This window comes from Thermobia domestica, chromosome 1 (assembly GCF_964235325.1).
Source record: "Thermobia domestica chromosome 1, izTheDome1.hap1.1, whole genome shotgun sequence".
Lineage (NCBI taxonomy): Eukaryota > Metazoa > Arthropoda > Insecta > Zygentoma > Lepismatidae > Thermobia > Thermobia domestica.
In genome coordinates, this window is record NC_137454.1 from 154,331,943 (window position 1) to 154,352,213 (window position 20,271).

General features: G+C 37.9%; 1 protein-coding gene across 2 annotated transcripts in view; it reads right to left on the reverse strand.

Moving 5' to 3' along the window:
* The window catches only part of LOC145690164 (uncharacterized), a 165,102-nt gene that overhangs the window by 40,393 nt on the left and 104,438 nt on the right, over positions 1-20,271 (reverse strand). For both annotated transcript variants that reach the window (XM_081764789.1, XM_081764799.1), the window contains 3 exons: positions 19,149-19,318; positions 4,670-4,769; positions 3,307-3,483 (listed from right to left, as the gene is read on the reverse strand). In XM_081764789.1, the coding sequence (XP_081620915.1) occupies positions 3,307-3,483; positions 4,670-4,769; positions 19,149-19,318 (447 nt within the window). The remainder of the gene's footprint in view (positions 1-3,306; positions 3,484-4,669; positions 4,770-19,148; positions 19,319-20,271) is intronic.

Below are 20,271 nucleotides of genomic sequence, written 5' to 3' on the forward strand. Positions count from 1 at the left end.
ATGGACCTACGTGACGTAGACATTATAACAAATTATTATATGAACACAAAATTATCAGGAAATGTAGCGGGCATGTTGCGCAAACGATCAAACAATAAAATATTTTAAATAAATACAAGTTTAAAGGAACAGCAGCAATGATAAAAAAATATCAAAGAGGCATAATACGACTGTTCCCAACACACTGTTTGTACCATGACCATTATATGAAAACAGGTAACTTGTTTATAAAAAGGTGTAACTTGAACGAGTTCCCGATCAGAACTGATTATAAATCTTACAAATATGAACCTTCGACAACAATCGCTAGAAAAGGAATGACATTTTTGTCTGACTAGCTAAAAGGTTGCCATAGAAAAGAAAAAAAAAAAAAAACATACCATTGGCTTTTAGGGAAATTTTTTTATTAAAATGAGGTGTCACATGCTATGGTTTTCATTTTTCAAAACTTCACTTTAATTCAAATTGGCGGATTTCAAGATAGCTGTCGTCAAGGTTACCCTTACCGTACCATTTCCCTCTAAGCCTGATATGTATTACCGAAGCTTTTCTCCGCGGGTTAGAAGCGGAGGTAAGGGACTTACGCACATAGTAAGTATAAACAATTAATATGCCTGTACTTTTCCCCAAATGTGCGTATCTTAAAACTAACTTCACCTTTGTTTTCCTGATTAAATTCTAGCTCGAAATTATGTATCATATTGCCATTTAAAAAACCTGACCTTAATTCAAAATGGCGGATTTCAAGATGGCTGCCGTCAAAGTCGTACCTACCATACGACTTCCCCCCAGGCCTTATATGTATCCACATGGTTGTCCTTCACTTTTATTCATTAACACTCCGTTTCCAAAGGGTAGTAAAGGACTTCTGCAGTCATCCTAATAACCATATCACAACTCTTAAAAATTATTAAAAAAATAGAAAACATGCACCATGGTAAAAATTTCTATCATCACAAATAATGCATTCATGTCCTCTTATCAGAAAAAAAAAAAAAAAAATCGGAGCCGGACATTTGGGTGATGTCTCTTATAAGGTTAACAGGGGAAAGTCATCTTTTTGTAAACAATAACGGCTGCATAATTTTAAATTAATTTTTGAAGGTACGACTGCAGTAAAGTTTGGTTTACTATTTCATTTCGATTTGACTATGCATCCAAAGGGGATGAGAAACGGTGTTCGAATATATCTTTGAAATATCTGCCATAAACCTATTATTCTCGTGCTAGGAATGGAGGTTTCGGCTAGTTGTTAATAAATAGAGACAAAAATTTGAAAGATTTAAAAAGTTAACAAACAGAATGAAAAATATTTAAAATGAACCAATTCTTGATTAGATCCACTTTAGTAATAAAATATCTATTATATATTGCACTAATATCTTTGTTATACTGAGTGAAGGTGACTCGAAATCAAATATTTATATTCATGTACTACATTACTGTTGATGTGAAGTTTATCTGGAATAATTTTACAATGTTAAAGCAAAAGATACTGACATTCATGAATCGTAAGTTATGATGAAAGGAGTATTAAAAATGCATTAAATTTACAAATAAAACACTTGAAAAATACTACATACTCGCTGTGTAACGCAATGTAATTTTTTTGCAGTTTGCCAAATGATAACATTCTACATTGCTGATTAAGAAGCTTAAAACGGAAAGTTAAGATTACCATACATTATCTTTATTTGGTCTAACCATGTGAACTGAATTTACAAGATCATGGTGACTGCCCGGTCTCAGATGTTGGATGAAACGATGTTGTACTGCTACTGAGTAACTGTCACGTGTGAGAAATACCTTGCAGGAAACGCAAGATATGTATCAGGAAAAACTTAATTTGCTTTTATTCTAAAATCACTTAATAAATAAATTTGAAAGCTCTGTATTTGTCAGTTAAGTGAAGTAGCAATTTTAATTTTAATCCGTTTTTTAATCAAGTTCAAATGATTTAAATTTTAAAAATATATTTAAATGAAAAAAAGTTCAACGACTTGTTTTACCTCGTGATTTTTTTTTTTTTTCAATTCTGATACCTGGTTATGCAATGTATCGACTGACAACAGAAATGTTCAAGAAAACGATCGCAGCATCAGATCTTAACTGAATGCGACGGTCTGATTGATAATCGAGATTTTCTGGATACCCAACATATCCCCCGTTATAAGTCAATGTAGGTGCTAAACAATGCAATAATGTGAGGTCGTGGGAATACTGAGGGCAATCAAGCGGTCCCTTACGACTTACGCATGTTCCATTGAAATGCATTCTTCAGACACTCCTGCACTGTATTGATGCGGCTGTTCAGTTGCCATCTTGCTGAAAGAACTGGGAAATGATCATAGGGCAAAAGCAATTATGACATAATGATCTGATCTAATAGTTGCTGGTATTCTGGATTACTCAGGGTTCTCTCAATGGAGAATGGTCTATTGAACTCTGTCCTTCATATCCGCACTATACCAGTAGTCTTCCCTCTTTACGGTAATACTATTACCTTCACGTAAGATCTAATGCTACCATCATTTTTTTTCTTTTTCTTTTTTCTTTTTTTTTTTTATGGGGCGCTAAAAGGCGATGGTGTCAATCCATGTATATCGCATGACACCTTCCCATTAAAAAATGGACTAAGAATCAAGATGGCGGATTTCTAAGAAGGTGACCAATTTAATCGTTACCAAAACCTCTGGCCCCATCCACAATAACCATTTCGGATTTTATCCGGTCGAAATATGCATACACCATACACTTACAGAATGCCTTAGATTTTTAAACCAGCGTGTAGAACAGAAATGAAAAGAATGATGAACGGAAAAGAATGAAAGAATGTTTAATGAATAAACAAACAAAAGAAAAAAAAATTGGTATGAGCAATGACAAATTTACAGACATCATGGTTATAGTGTCGCAATATACAGGAGTCTCCGGAAGACTGCGAGTCTGTGTTAAGAAAGCAGTTGATATTTTCAATACTATAATATCTATTGAATTCCAATAAATATTTTATTAAATTGTCATAAGTATTTTAAGTTGTTCAACAATTCATTTCAAATGTGTCACAGAATTTACGATAACATTAGAAATATAACTTAAAAATACTTTATTTTCTACGAATTTTTAATTTATTTTTTAAAAAATATCTAAGCACTTCATTTCAACAAGAAAATACAAGAGTAACTATTCAAGATGGCGTCTGTACTAAAACACAATACAATGAAACACAAGGTAACATTAATAAGGCATGCTATTACTAACACACACAAACAAACAAATGAAACCTTTAAGGAAAGAGAAACTTACCAATGGGACGGCTGACATTAACTTGAATATCTAACAATTCTAGGAATACACTTTTTGCTATCTCAGGAGAGCCTGCATTAACAGCGTCAGTCAAGAGCAAATGGAAAAGGTCAACACGCACATCTGCGTCATCACTAGTATCGAGTACCTGCCACTCACATCTGAAAATTCCATTATCTGAAAAATTGAAAGCAGCAAGTATCAGCGACATAATTCAATGCTTGTATAAAATAAATGTGCTTTACATGATAACATTTTTGTTTTATGCGGTGGCAAGGAAAAAGCTATCAATTTATATTAATGAATTTAAAACGCTAAGCGGATACATACTTATGCATCTTTTTCAGCACAAACATTGCAAGTTGCATCTAAATCTTTGGATACGTAAAAATGAACGCTTTATCACTATGCCAATATTCCCTGTCTCACCATAGTATTAAATAAATGAAAGGAAAATGAAAGGAACGATAAGAACTAAGCTTATTTGTCTGGAGTTTAATGTAGGACCCACATATGATATTGCTGAAAGAAAAATAAAAGTAATATTTTGGAAACATGTATCACGGTCAAGTCAATGTGGTCAGATGTGATAGATCCACTTCTTATTTGAAAAAAACAACTCACTCAAACATGAATTTTTAAAATGTATTAATGAATGGTTTTAAAATTTTGAAGAAAAAAAACTTTTAAATGCAGTTTCTGTATCTCTTGCCCGAAAGTGCGAAACACTCGAAAATCTGAAATATTCTGACTGCGATGCCACGAGTTTATTTATTTATTTTTCATTACATTCATGATTTGTCGTATTTTTATAAAGATTTTTAATTATCGTATAATAAGATATTGAAGCTATGTATTGTGTACACACACATGCATTCCAAAATTCGAAGCGCTTCCGATCCTAAACATTTCGTCAATCTGCAGTCATATATGCTATTAAAAATATAATAATTCCGACATAAACATCAAAATAAGCTATCAAGATTTATAATAAACTAAAACCCCGACTAAAGACATTCAAAAATATCCACTTACAAATGTTCTCTTTATGTTGTTAGCATAAAATCTATGTTGGAGATATGCATCTAAAAAAATTAAATTTGCAAATGAAATGAAATCTTTAATTTCAACGTTCTGCTATTATGCCCTTTTAAGGCTAAAGAAGATTGATGATTAATGGAAAAGAATTATCACAGAAGAATTGCCGGAATAAGAGAAACAGGGAAAATTCCGAGAAAACGAACGGACACAATGTTGTCCATGAAAAACGGCCTGAAATCAAACCAGGAACCCGTTGCATCAAAGGTGAGAACTCTACCAGTAAACTTAGTATCCCAAAAATATTCAGAACGAAACATTTTACCTTTTAAAAGATTAATGGCATCATTAAACTCCTGCATTTTTATCAGGATTTCGCTGCAAGTCATAATAATACGTGCGGGCGTGAGTTCCTGTCTATTCCGCTGAAAGAATAGTGAAAAATTAAGAAATATTATTATCAACCATTTGCACCAAACATCAGCACTAAACACTTTAGATACAATTATATCAATATATGAAATTATACTACAAGATATTACTTAATTGTGCATTATCTTAACTCCTCTGTGCTGTCTTTTGTTATACAATCTTACCAAGATTCCTACGGCACTAACACATACAGGTATGTATATCTCGGAACGAGAAATATGATTTTGTTACAATTACTTGGGAGTTTTGATTTCCATACATTTTCTAAATTGAAGAGATATTCATAAAAAGTTTATTTTAAAAAAAGGTTAAAGTTAATGGAGTTTAAACCATCACATTTAATCAGGGTCACAAGTGATATGGCTTATTCTTGTACCAAAAAGGGTTACGTTTGACTACTAAAATATCTAGTGGCAAAAAATAATCTTCTGGTCTGACCTTTTATCATACTTGTACGTACCAGAATATATTCTCAATGCAAAAGTTCGTTTAATGAATAAATATTAAGGACCCACGACTTCTGTAATTAAACCACTAAACTACTAATCACGAGGAACTTGTGCAATTGTTACGCCATTTTATTTGTTTCTCCTGAAATATTATATATAAATATATATATAGAAAAAGAACTCGTAATATAGCCAAGTGTATGATTGTCAAGGCACTTGACTTTCAGTCTGTTAGTTAGTGGCTGAATGTATGTAGGTCAATAGATGCTGACATCTAGGAAAATTCTACGTCGCAAGTAAAAGTGTACCGTACCTTCATATAGTCGTTTCTAGTTTGAATGGTCAAGACGTCTTTGGAAAGTCAAAAATATCTACAAGACAATTAGTGCAGTAATATAATTTCTCTATTTAACGGAAGTGGAAAATGACTTATTTCGTTACGGAAGTGCATTTAAGTTTGGTTAAAGGTAATGGTTAGCTATAACTAGTGGCATTATTATTATTATACAATGGTGACGTGCTTATTTTCTGAAAATTTGCCACAAAATTACTTTCTTTATGCGGAATACCGGATCTTTAAATATTACATAAATATTTAATATTTCGTTATCCTTGTTACATTTAATATTAGTTTATTTTTCTATTATATGGCCTCTCTGATTTAATTAATGCACTGAGAAGCAAAATTTCCACAGCTACTTGATACAATTAGTGATTGTATCATAAAGGCATGCAACACAATGCAGAAAGGAAAAAGCATGGTGACTGAATACGAGAAAGCAGATTCTTCTACTATAGTGCAGCAAAACTTGTTATCTTGGCAATCAAACTAACGTGGCTTTATTTTTGTTTTGCTGAATAGATATTCTCCTATTTAAATCAAGGAGACTCAGGTGGATGGGTCATGGAGCCAGAATGGAAGGAAGTAGGAACGCTTTCGAAGATTTAACTGGAACTCCAATCCGAAAACGATCATTAGAAAGACCCAGGCGCAGATGGGAGGATCTCACACAAATAGGAATACGAAGTAGAAACTGGGTCCAGTTGGCTATGGACAAAACAATGAAGAGCTTTTGTGGACGCGGCATTGAATCTCCGCGTTCCATTGGCAATAGAGTGAGTGAGTTAGGCATTTAGCCCAGTAAAAATAGTTCGACGAGCTGAAAAAATTCTAAAAAAAGCTGAATTTTTCAGGATTTGCTCTTTGTGTCAAATACAATGAAACCTCAAAAGCCCCAAATTATCCCATGTGAGCTTCATCCTCAAAATGGCGGTCAAAGATGGCCGCTATCCCATACGCCTGGCAAACTAATAACGATATTTCAATTTAGAAGACACCATTTTATTTTACAGGAAATGTACTTTAATTTGGTATATTATTGATTTAAATAAAATCACACCCAAAACCGTTATTCATGATCAAAGTTGCTAATTTGGGCATTTCAGAAAGGCATTTTTGTAGTATTTTAAGCTTAAGCTCCTAAACCATTAGAAAATCATGAAAATATGTTCATATATTTTCGATTGTGTGTTTCATAAGCTACATTTTAAAGAAAAGATCATCAAAATCGGATTATAACTTTTCGAAATATTTACTCCGTTGTGAACTAAGCTGTTAGCGGTGATTTAAAAGAAAAGCACTAACTGATGGTTAAATATTATTTTTTATATTTAGTTCGTCTGGTGCTCGCTAGATGGTAGGAAATGTAAACACCTAATTTTAAAAAGATCACCAAAATCACATTTTCACTTCGAAACGCTTCATTTGTGTAGCATATGAATTGACATTAACAAAGCTAAACATTTCAGTATTCTGAAATAGTTTAAAACGGCATGCATCGTATTGAATAAAATCCTATGAAATAAAACACAGATTCCATGATGATATGTAAAACGATTAATAGCCATCCTCCTTATCAGTCTTCTTATTGGTTTGTGAGTTTGTGCACGAAATTCCCTCACAAAAGGTTAAAACTTGGAATAATTAAGGTTGGCATGCTTACATTCACAGGTTCAACATTACAAGCTTTGCGAGGAGTTATTTTGCACTAGCAGGCAATCATATTAAGTATTTCTTCTGGAGCTGGTCGAAAACTCGTTGGAATAGAAGAAAGTCTTCTTAGACGCGCCGTCCTTTTGCACTTGGAGATAAACCCGAAGGAAATGTTGAAAGGCAGCCGCATTGGTTGGTGGTAAATTTACTGGTTGATAATTAGAAGAAAGCTTTTTTCCCAACTTCTCTGAGAGTGTCTAGTGAGGATGCTTTACCAACTCCATAAAGTCGTAGCTAGGAAAGTTCTCCAATTTCAGTAACACTGTTGCGTAAGATAGTTTCATTGAAGACCAAAACAGAAGATCGGAGCACACTATCCTTTTGGAAAGTAGCTTAAAGGCTGTTTTCTTTTCTTTTCTGAAAATCGCTGATGTGGCACCACATCCAGTAGCCTAATGAGGGAAAAGGAAGTAGTCTTTCAGTGGTCCAAGAGTATTTTGTATTTCGCCAATGTGATAGCATTTTTCTTCAATGATGCCCATTTTCTGCTTTACAAAAAATAATGACGTTCCAAGATGTCCGCGAGTGATTATAATGACTAGAAAGTTTGAGTCAGTTCTTACAACTGCACCAGAGCTATAATTTCGGCTCAATATCTAGTGCCGTTTTGCAAATATCTAGTGCCGAGTATCAACATATCCATCTGCTCGGTACACTGTTATCCCACTCTTACTAAAATGTGACTTCAGCATGTTAATAAGTGGATCCTTATTCTCAGAGTTCAGTAAAAACTCATATTGACCTGTTGTTATCTTCATGTTTTCGTGATGGGCGGTGGTTGCAGACATTTTCAACATTGTCCTGTTTCTTAGTACTCATAGTACAGTTTTAGAAGTATAGTTATCAAACACTACAGCACCGCGTGGAGTGAAACGTCGTTGTATAAAGTCCACATATTTTTCACATATCGCATCGTAGGTGTCCCATTTGGTCCAATCATTACATGAAGAAGATATTCCCCATCTACTACAGACACAAAATTTTGCGCTGCTCTTACACATGGCTCAACACTTTCAACTACAGTCGAAACAGCGGATTTAGCACTCTTTCTCATTGACACCTCATCAAGAGATGGAGGCATCAGTGTTAATTCATGTTTGAGATACTCGCGAAGATTCTACCTCCAATGAATCACAGCTGCAATTCTACTAAAGAGCTACAACGGATTGATAGACAGTTTGCTCTCGAATTTTGATGGTATTGTTTATAGCAGATATAGGAATAACTTTTTTCTTTCTTTCCAGTTTTGCAGTTCCAAAGAAACCACCTGTCATCTAGTTTAATGACGTTTCACCAATCTTCCTTGATCAGAGTTTGTCTGAGTTTCATCAATTAAACCCTTACAATGTTCATGACTAAGTTCTTTGGTGCTGAGTTTTCCAAGAAATCATTAAGGGATAACCATTCAGACAGCTTATTAAGATCCTGAGTATCTAATGTCTTGCGGGAATGCCTAAGTTCAATATGTTGTTATGAAGAGAGAAAATATTTATAGCGAAGGTTTTCTAATGTTTCAGTGACTTTCATGGTGTTGGGAAACTACAGTATCCATCTAGCTAATTTTGAGTCTGTTATTTCTCGGCCTTGAGTTTTCCCTCCAGAAACTTTTACTGATCTCAAGTTTGTAAAGTGATCATATCTGATGCAACCCCACCCCAATATCTAGTTTTCTATGAATGGTAAGATATCCTTGTTCTGTAAATATGGTATACTCCTCAGGATTCATTTTCTCTTTCAAAGTTTCTATCTGCTGAACATACAGATGCGCACATTTAGCGTAAAATTGTTAATCAGCTGCTTGGAAGTACGGAAGCATTGATGCAAATGCAGTTTCCAGTGCGATCTGCTTGGGTGTATTATTATTAGGATGACTTGTTCGATGTATTGTAACCACGACGAGGAACACGAGAATTTGTAGCTCTTTCTTCAGGAGGCTCATACTTATTCTGATAACCCTACGCTATGGGAAGTTGCATGACCATATAGTGTTTTTGAATTGACGTCAGCGATATCAAAGAATGTAATAACGGTTGTGGAACATAATGTTATATCTCATATTGTCGAATCTCATTATAAAGTAACTTGCACAAATTCCAAGACTTTGAAAGATATCAATTGGCTGCCGAGAACCAAAATGAAGCAGGCTGTATACTGCTATAGCAAGCTGATTGTGAAATATAAAAGTTCTGGGTCTGCATAACGAAATAATAGAACTACATATGCTCTATTTTCGGGGTATCCTGGGATCGCTTTTCTTTGGTGATGTTACTTCTTTGACCATATGTTTTAGTGATGGTGGCATAAGACCACTGTGCCCCTCAAAGATTTGTTCTACTTGAGGATATGACACAGTGTCATTTACTTTTGATTGAATATTTTCTTTAATTATTTTTGCTGCCATTAATACAATTAATACAATGCTCTTTCCCTTTTCTCGTTCTTTTCCCTTTTCCAATACTAAGCATCGTTTAGCAGTCTCTCACTTGCCCCCTTCAAGGTTAGAATGGGTTCCCTCCCATAACCAATGCATCTCTCTGTAACGATCAATCGTTCATCAAATTTCTTTTTGTAGTTTTCATGTTTTGTAGAATAAATATAAAAATATAAAAAATGATATTTAACCATCAGTTAGTGCTTTTCTTTTAAATCACCGCTAACAGCTAGGCTCACAACGGAGTAAATATCTCGACAAGTTATAATCCGATTTTGATTATCTTTTCTTTAAAATGAAGCTTATGAAACACACAATTGAAAATGTATGAACATATTTTCACGATTTTCTAATGGTTTAGGAGCTCAAAGCTGAAAATACTACAAAATGCCTTTCTGAAATGCCCAAATTAGCAACTTTGATCATGAATAACGGTTTTGGGTGTAATTTTATTTAAATCAATAATATACCAAATTAAAGTACAGTTCCTGCAAAGTAAAATGGTGTCTTCTAAATTGAAATATCGTTATTAGTTTGCCAGATAGAGGCTGAAATAGAAAACTAGGTGCGTAAGGGATGGCGGCCATCTTTGGCCGCCATTTTGAGGATGAAGCTCACATGGGATATTTTGGGACTTTTGAGGTTTCATTGTATTTGACACAAAGAGCAAATCCTGAAAAATTCAGCTTTTTTCAGAATTATTTCAGCTCGAACCTCTTTTTGGGTCTTTGTTTATTGGACTAATTTTCCTATACACATGCATTATTTATTAGTCTGCAAATTGGATGGCAGGATATCTTGAACTGCACCGTACTACAGCACAGTTATTCTTACGCTGTCAATGTTAAATTCGCGTTTGAATGTTGAGCTCCCTCGCAACTACATGATTAGCTTTGTCGCGGGAGACTGAATTTCGATTCTCAGCGGGAGTTCATGTGCTTTCGATCCCACGTTAAGCTCTCCACATTCCATGTAGCCTCAGTGCTCTAAGGGATACCAAACTCCAACTCAATCAATTTCTGAATTTTTTGAGTTGTAACACTCTTCCACCGGGTGTGCGATAGCCTTTTGTCATCCACCGAGCATGGCTTAGAGCTCCAGGAATGCGAAATGAAACTCCTTGTGGAGGGGAGCCGTTAGGAAGATCATAGCCATCTCATAAATCAACAAGAGAAACACCATAGAGAAATATCATAGTCTCTATGGTGTTTCTGGCGTATCTGTTGTTGTTAAATTCCAGCATACTGACACGGACATCTTCCGTAACATCATCTAATTACTTTTGTCGATGGACGACCAGAATTGCATAAATCTTCCAAACATAAGCACATCAGGCCCAGATGATGATGTCGGCACGGTAGGTACAGTAAATCACGATCAAACTTCTTTTCAAGGTTTGTACAAGCGCCATTTATTCTGCCGGTGTTGGCTGCAGTTGTATCGAAGAATAACGCTTGTATTTGGTGTTCTATGTCTCATTTTATTTACTGTTTTGTCAAGAGCTATAGCTTGTGCTTCTTCTGAAGATGATGGTATTTCAGGGATCCCTAATAATTATTCTTTGCCGTTAAAAGTTACAAATATCGCTAGTCTGTCAACCTTCTCTATGCTACTTGCAGCTGGAGTACCCATACCTTAAAACTTTCGACATTAGCGCATTCTGGTATCGTTATAGAAAATCACACACACACACACACACACACACACACACACATATATATATATATATATATATATATATATATATATATATATATATATATATATATATATTCCAAAGGTAATAACTATTACACGATCAGAGATAAATAAAAAATAAAGACAGATGTGTATTTGTGGTGAAAAGCTACCCCAAAATGATGTCACACAACCCCATTTCTATTTAAAATTTTGGGTCTGAATCCAAGATGGCGGACTTGAAGATGGCTGCCATCATGGTACTACTGTTTCAGGTGTGGATCTACCTTCATTACCTTTATCCAAAATATGATCCCTTTCCCTTCAGTCGTTTCAAAGTTACCAGAGTATATTCCAAACTTTTGCTGTATACTATATATTATATATGTAATCAGATGTTTGGGTCGCTAAAATACAAACTAATACAGAGGGAATAAGTAGTTACTGCAATAGAAATGCGTATATTACTAACTATAAAAGTTTTGCTTAAAATACGCGTATTTGGTGAGAGCTTGTAACTTTTAATGGAGTCGCCGATGGTAGCTAACACAGATAGATTTTACTGTAAGTTTGTCTTGTTATGTATGTCAAATACACATATATCCAAAATTAAAGTGACAAACAGAAATGCGGAGTAATGAACACATGGTGACGGAAAATGGCAATATTGATGGGATATATCCAATACGTAACACTATGTCTACGTACACACGACACGTGATCACGGTGAATGAAGCCATGATGAAACTCGTGAAAACTACCAGCAGCGTCACAGATGAGCAATCTACAGAGTGCGGCTACCGTGTCAATTGTCAGCTGAATTCAAATGAACATGTGCTGTGGAAGCTCATGTCTCATAGTCAACGTCTGGACGGTGCATGGCGCTGGCGAGATCACTCAAATCGGAGCAAGACAGTACCAAGTCGAATTGGAAAAGTGGTTTAATGTGTCCCAACGAGTGGTCTTCCAATGTGACAACAGTGAGTTAAGAATAATGACGAAACGATCAGCTCGGTCACCCACCAAGCACAACAAACGTAGATGACCATTGTTAACATTAACGATCCATCGTCATAGAGGTATAAAAATGCAACATAGATCGCTCGGAATCTCAATGCTGCTACTGGCATCTAAAGAGCATGTAGGAAACTCCATTAAAATCCTCCTACGGTAGAGAAACTGTGTTTGTGGGCGCGGGTGATGGTCCCCTGAGCACAGTGGTGATGTCAGAAATTGGACCCGGGATCCGAAGCCACAGAAATGGAGTCCTGAAATTTTGGGCTCGGGTACCTTCTTTTCGCCTATTAAACATGGAGTTATTGGGCAAGGATGGTGATGACGTAAAGGCCAAGGTCGTCTGAGCACTGAGGGTAATCTCGGAAATCGAACCCTGGCCTCGAAGATTTGGAAATGGGACCCCCATGTTTTGGACACAGGTCTATTCTATTTCTCTTTTAAACATGGAGGGGCACAGTGGCTCAGTGGTAGAGCGCGTACTTCTGGTGCGAGGGGTCCCTGGCCAAGTATGTTTATGGTAGATAACATCGAGTCCGTGGGGTTTTCTCGGGGTACTTCCGTTTCCTCCCACATTGTCACTCCAATTCTTCCATCATCATTCACTTGCCTTAAACATCCGTCTCCCGTAGTCTAAAGAGCATAATCGTGGGACGTTAAGCTGAAATATTTCATTTAATTTCTTTTAAACGTGTAGTTGTTGGATGTGGGTGCTGGCATTGAAAGGTTCTGGTGCCCTGAGCTCAGTCGTGATGTCAGAAATCGGGTGCGGACCCCGATGCCCCAGAAAAGATGTTTCGAAGGTTTGGGCACAGTTCCCTTTCATTGGCCTATTAAATAAGGAGTAGTTTGGATGCAGGTGGTTGCGTTGAAAAGGTCTGGATCCTCTGAACACAGAGGTGATGTCAGAAATCGGGCCTAAGCCCGAAGTCCCAGGAATGGGATTCCGAATTTTTTGGTGCAGGTCCTTTCTATTCGCCTATTAAGCATCGAGTCGTTGGACGTGAGTGGTGGCGCTAGTAAAGTTTTCATCCTCTGAGCACAGCGGTAATGTTAGAATCGGACGCTGGGTTCCAAGCTCCAAAAACGGAATTCTGAAGGTTTGGCCTCGGGTTCCTACTATTCCTCTTTTAAAAATGGAGTTGCTGGACACAGGTAGTGGCGTTGAAGAGGTCCGGGTAGTCTGAATACAGGGGTAATGACAGAAATTATGCCCTGACCTCGAAGCTTCAGAAATAGGATCCCGATGTTTTGGACTAGGACCTTCTATTTCTCTTTGCGGGTTGTAATGTTGGAAAGGTTCGGGTGCTCTGTGCATCAGAAATCAGGTGCGGATCCCGAGGCCCCAAAAAATGGTGTTTCAAAGTTTTCGGCTCGGTTCCCTTTTATTTGCCTGGCAGGTAGTGGCGTTGAAAAGGCCCGGATCCCTTGAGCACAGCGGTGACGTAAGAAATCGGGCTTAGGCCCGAGGTCCCAGGAATAGGATCCCGAAGTTTCTTGACTCGGGTCCCTTCTATTTGCCTATTAAACATAGAATTGTTGGACGTGGGTCGTGGTGTTGGGAAGGTGCTGGTCCTCTTGAGTATACCGATGGCGTCAAAAATCGGGCCCAGGTTCTGAAGCCATACAAATGGGGTCCTGTTGGGCGCAGATCCCTTCTATTCGCTTTTAAAACGTGGAATTGCTGGACGCGCGTGAGGAGTTGGAAAGATTTTGAGCCCTTGAGCACAGTTTATATCAGAAATCGGATTCGGGTCCCGAAACTCCAAAAATGTGGTCCTGAAGCTTTAGTCTCGGGTCTTTTCTCTTCGCTTATTGATTTGTAGTTCTTATGTACGAGTGGTAGCGCTGGGAAGGTTCGGGTCTCCTGAGCCCAGCGGTGATGTCAGAAATTGGGTTTGGGTCCCAAAGTTTCGGGTTGCGTCGCAAATCTTTCAAAGCTTAAATTCAATACCTGATGGCGCAACATAAAATCATCCTTCAACTAATATATATATATATATATATATATATATATATATATATATATATATATATATATAAAGAGAGAGAGAGAGAGAGAGAGAGAGAGAGAGAGACTGGCAATTCGGAAGATACACATATCCATCAAATGACTGTCAATACATCTGTTAATGCACACAGATTAGCTGCCCTCGTTTAACTATGCAAACTGGAATGGTATATGATTTGCTGCTTTGAGGCAACTATTGCACATGACTGATACGAAACGTTTTTTTATTGCAACCTAATCAAGAGTTCTCCCTCATATTCCTTCGAACGTTCACTTTTTTGGTGTAACCAATCGAGTATACATCGTGCTAAACGATTTATTGTAGACGCTATTTCCAACATTGTCCAAACAAGTATTTCTATCTGATTTAGCGAGTTCTTCGTTTTTCGGGAAACAAATCCTTTTCCGTTTGTCCATTGTGTTATTTTTCCATGGTTAATAATAACAGTTTACGCTAAATGTGTCGGATGTGATACGAAGAAGAAAGACTATATGCGTTACGATCCGTACCAGCTGTATCATCACATACCAACCTTCCTCAATCATTACCGCGATAGAAAATATGTAGTTGATATGATTGATGGCTGCAAAAGGAAACTCTAACGCAAAGATTCTGAGAATCTACCCTCCAAAGTATACCTTTGCAAAAACTGTATCAACATTTACCATGCTTGCAAATGGCAAGTTAACCCTGAAACAGTGCTAGGTGGCCAAGTTCCAGCGGATGTTTATAGAAAACTTGCTGCCACATGATCCCATGGGTAACAGCCATAATGGCAGCGGTGATCTCGTATTCGCTGGTGAGGCGGAGGAGGACCACAGTGAATGGACAAAAGCCTGAGACAGAAGACGCCGATGGCTCAGGTGGTAAGCCCACTGGGGATAAACCAATTAAATCCCATGTGGGTGATTTCTCACAGTACTACAGAAGAAATCTGGTCATTCATCATGCACATTTGGATATGGTTCGAAACAAGTGCAAAAGGTCACTATTTCCCAGGGTCTACGAATGCTGTTTTTTGCTATCGCTTCTTTGTGCCTCAATGTTCTCTCATCTGCTTTTCGCACATGGAAACCATGGACTGGAGTCAATTGATTCTTGACTCGAATGTTGTTATGGGCAACCAACTTAGCCGGCAAGATCACCTGACTATAAACAAACTCCATCGCGATTTCGTCTTGCACTTGCAAGTTAGTGGTAACAAGTAATTCCTCGATGTTGATCGCCTTGATCTCATTAATGATCAAATTTGTGAGATCTGGTTTGGTTACAATAAGATCCAGCTTCAGGATATCTTACAAGATGTCGCCCGTCGCTGGATCCCCAGCCAGCTACCCGTGTTCCTATGCAAGATTAGTACTGCCCTCGTCAAAAGAAACATCGGCTTTCTGGTGGGCTTGAAGCGGCATGCAGTGGGTCAAGAATTAAGTGCGGCAATCGCTGCGATGTGTGAAGTAATGGTTTAGCTATACAATACGCCTGATCGAGCCACACTGCTTGGGCAGACCAGCATCCCTGCCCAACTTCTGTTTCAAATCAGTGAACGTCGGCTGCTGGCCATTGCAACGCCTTTCCGCACAAAACCTGGTGCATGCCGAAGAACAACAGCTTCTACAGTTTTATGGTACTCGTCCTCTCTAACGGGCCACTGCTGGATTTGCTTGGTCCTTATCCTGCAACCCAGAATGATGCGTCCATTCTCAATAATATTCTCCCGAAGAAACACCTGCCTTTCACGCAAGCGAGTGATACACTGATGATGGATCGTGACTTTTAGGATGTCAGGACAAGTGCGGAGGCAATTGGTATCCATTTTCATATTCCGCAGAACAGGGCTTCTTGAGCTGCCCAGCAGTCAATGAGCAAGCAAACGAATCAAGACGAGTCACCAAGGTGCGATTCGTTATCGAACAGTTCTTTTTGGTCGGAAAATGAAATTAAATCTTTAAGTTTTACGTCCCACGGTTATGCCGGTTAGGCTAAAGGAGACGGTAATTATGATAAATGAATGAAATGGTGGAATGAAGAAAGTGGGAGGAAACAGGAGAACCCCAAGAAAATCCACGAGACGGTGTTTCTCCACCACAAAGTATTCTCTTTGGTCGGCTGAAAGCAATGTTCTGCCACTTTGATATCTCAGTTCTCATCGTATCGCTGACATATGACTTTCAGGCGCTCGAAATTTCTTGCGCATTGCTCATTATCCCGACGAACAACGCGAACCTGGACAATCCAACTATGCAGTCTACTGCATCGCAAGAAAACGAAGATGGGCAACTTGTTTGCTGAGATCTTGACCCCATTCAATCCAAGGTGGAGGAATGAACTTGGTTATACGCCTTGCCCAGTTGCTGCTATCGCCACAACCTTCCCGCGTCTCACTAAATACGACCTCCGTTTCATTGCCTGTCGTTCCTATCAACTGGACAATGTGATCACACACCACGAGACTGTAACTAATGCTGATGTTGATAATAAGGACTGCGATGACTCGATGATCTGCAAAGGTACACGTGCCAGCCTAATATCGATTACTACGCCGTTGACATCGAAATTGATCAAGCTAACGCCATTCTGATAAAAGCACCTTGCAATTGCGATACTGTGGCCAAAACAAACTTTTTTTTTTTTTTTTTTTTTTTTTGGGACACCGCACTGGCTGCAATTGATAGAGTGGTCGAGTATTTGGTGTAATGTGTCAGTGGTGCAAGGACTGTGGTATGCTGTACCCACATCATGACTGCATTTTGGTATCTGTGTCACGATATCCAACTCCAACATCGCCCAAGTAACCATTATATGGATATGATGCTAAGCCATCTTGATTAATTCGGTCCTTTTGGAGACCTCAAGATAGGCCATTAATTGTTTTATCTTCATGATGACTCAGCATAGTTGGGTACCTTATCGCAAGTCAAACTAAGTAGCTGTTGATGCTACTGCAGGAACAGTTTAAAAAAAAAAAAAAAAAAAGAGAGCCCCTTCTGCTAAAATAAAGACAATGGATTTCTTTTTATTCTTGGGGTCTTTTCACATGTTACGAAGTAACAAGTTTGATACAAAGCACAAGTCATACTTCAGATTTAGCAACTGCTGCCGTGGTTGGGTGTTAACTCGCTCATTTCCACACTACCGAACCATCTTCACTACTTCGACACTACCGATCTTGGTTTCTCCACAATTAATGTTAGCTGGCATTCTATCGATCTCAAATTTTTGGGATCACATTTTTAAGGGCCTTCGGGCCCAGGCCCGACTACTGACATCACCGTTGTGCACAGGGACCCGGATCCTTTTAACAGCACCATACGCGTCCAAACAACTTCATGTTTAATAGGGGAGTAGAAGGGACCCTAAGCTAAAACTTCGACGCCCCAATTCTTGGGCCTCGAGACCCCAGCCCGATTTCTGACCACCACGTGTTCATGGCACCCGTACCTTTCCAACCCTACCTCCGCGCTCAACAACTCCACGTTTAATAGGCGAATAGAAAAGACCCAAGCCTACAATTTTGGAACCCCATTTCTGGGGCTTCGGGGCCAAGGCCGGATTTCTGGTATCACCATTATGCTTAGGTCACCCGAACCTTTCAAACGCAACCACTCACATTCAACATCTCTATGCTTAAAAGAAAAATAGAAGGGACTCGAGATCCCATTTCTGGTGCATCAGGGGACCCGAATCTTTCCAACGCCACCATCCGCGTCCACTAATTTCATGTCTAACACAATTTCCTTAAAGCAGGAAAATCAGCTCCATGTTCTTTAGCTGTAAATTATGTACCGGCACTTCAATAGGGTCGGACTATGCAACGAGTTCAGTACCATGTATCATCCTCTCCCTCATCAAAGCTATACGCGACACAGGTGATACAGAGACAGTGTACAAGGTACTCCAGAACAGTGGGCAGTGGTACTGTTCAGAGATAAATCGCGATTCAGTAGACACATATGTGTAAATGTGGAAGGAGGCTGGGATCCACTTTTGGTGTTCCAATATCCCAGAAATGGATCATTGTTCAATTGGTGGTATCATAGGTCAAGGTAATGATACATGTATTGAAGCAAGGCTCCTTGATCGTCCAAATGTGCCAGGAGAAACCCTTGCCAACTCAATGTGAAAGTTTTTGTTTAGTCGTCAAATCGCAGGTCCTGTATATGGACAGTAACGCCCGTCCTCGTCGTGCACAGCTGCTGGCTGATCTCTCGAACTGGGAGAATGTGTGACGGATTCCATGGATTACACGTTCCCCGAACCCTATTTAACATGTACGGAACGCCTTCAAGGGGAGATTTACAGCTCATCACCCCCCTCCTTAAAGTTCCAGGGATACATCCCTAATACCGAATATACAAGCTCACCAGGAAAATCGTGTTTCAACGTCCCATGGTTACGTCCTTTTAGGCTAAAGCAGACGGATGATTACTGAAAGTGAAAGTTATCAAATTAAACTGCTATGCCACAGGGAATCGAACTCGGATCCACGCGCTAGCCATTAGATCAGCGGGGAAGGCCTCGAACATCAGATTCTCATGTACCCTATAGTCACGGTTGTACTACAGGCATTACACGTTTCGGTACATTGTTGTATACTCTCAGACAACCATGGAATATCACTGCGTTCTTACGTCTTTCAGTATCTGATTTTCCGTTTGTCATTTTAATTTTGGACACACACAAACATACACACACACAAATATATAATATAATATATTATAAAAATTATAAAAACCTACCACTCCATGTAGTGGATGCATATTAAAATGCTTCATAGTGCAAAAAATTAAAAACGCTTCCCGCCAACGAGGTTTTGCACATCCAATAAGACTCAATATTAAATTCGTTCCAACTGTGGCAAGTATTTCGTGCATTTCTGGACTCAGATGCCTGTTCGTCATGGAACCAGCTAATGAAAACAAAAACAGTAACAATTAACCAAATAAAATGTTGAAGACAACTGTTAAAGTCTTCAAACTTTTTGAAAATAAATGAAGAAATAAAATAAATAAAAAAATATTTGACTCATAATTAAACAATCATTTTCAAAGAGAAAGTAAGTTTAAGTTTATTAAAAAAAAACCTTCATCTATATATTACAATTACTTTGCTTAAATGCAAATACACTCATCTTACGTATTACAAGGCTAAAAGGAGATAACAGCAGTCCGATGTTGCCTATTGTCAGTAAGTTCCGATCTTAAATCTGCAGTGGCTAATATCCATAATTACATTATGAAACGCACGCTATCCAATCTGACAGTGTAAAATAACTGTACATTGTGCATATAAACTATTATACAGTAAATTCAACATATTTTTTAAGTTTAAAATCAGGACTTTCAAACTGAAAATATACACTATAATACAGTATATTCAAGTTTTACAGGACTTCCAATAGAATGGACTGTTCCAGATTTTGTCCGTTGCTTTCGAAATCTGTTAATCGAGGCCCATAAAACGGAAGGATGAGCATACTATCTAACAGGAAACTGTTTTATTAAATTCTCGAAGCTAAAGAGGTTCAGAGGAATGCATGTTTATGGGAATAATACTGTATCTTTGTTATATGCAAATGTCATGCACGTGTCTAGGAGTTAACTTCCACTTTTTCATAGCATCTATTATTTAATTTTCATTACTTTACATTTATCATAATCTGTATTATCCTCTACCACACAAAGCACACTGCTAGATGTTTAAATGATGATTTAATTATTAATTAAAATGTATGAAACTGATGAAAAATAAAGTGAAATAACACACATAAATACGACACTTTTTATATCGACATAAATACAATATGGATCAGTATAGTGTCCTAACACTGTTCTATACAAAATATTTTCCTGTATATTTTTC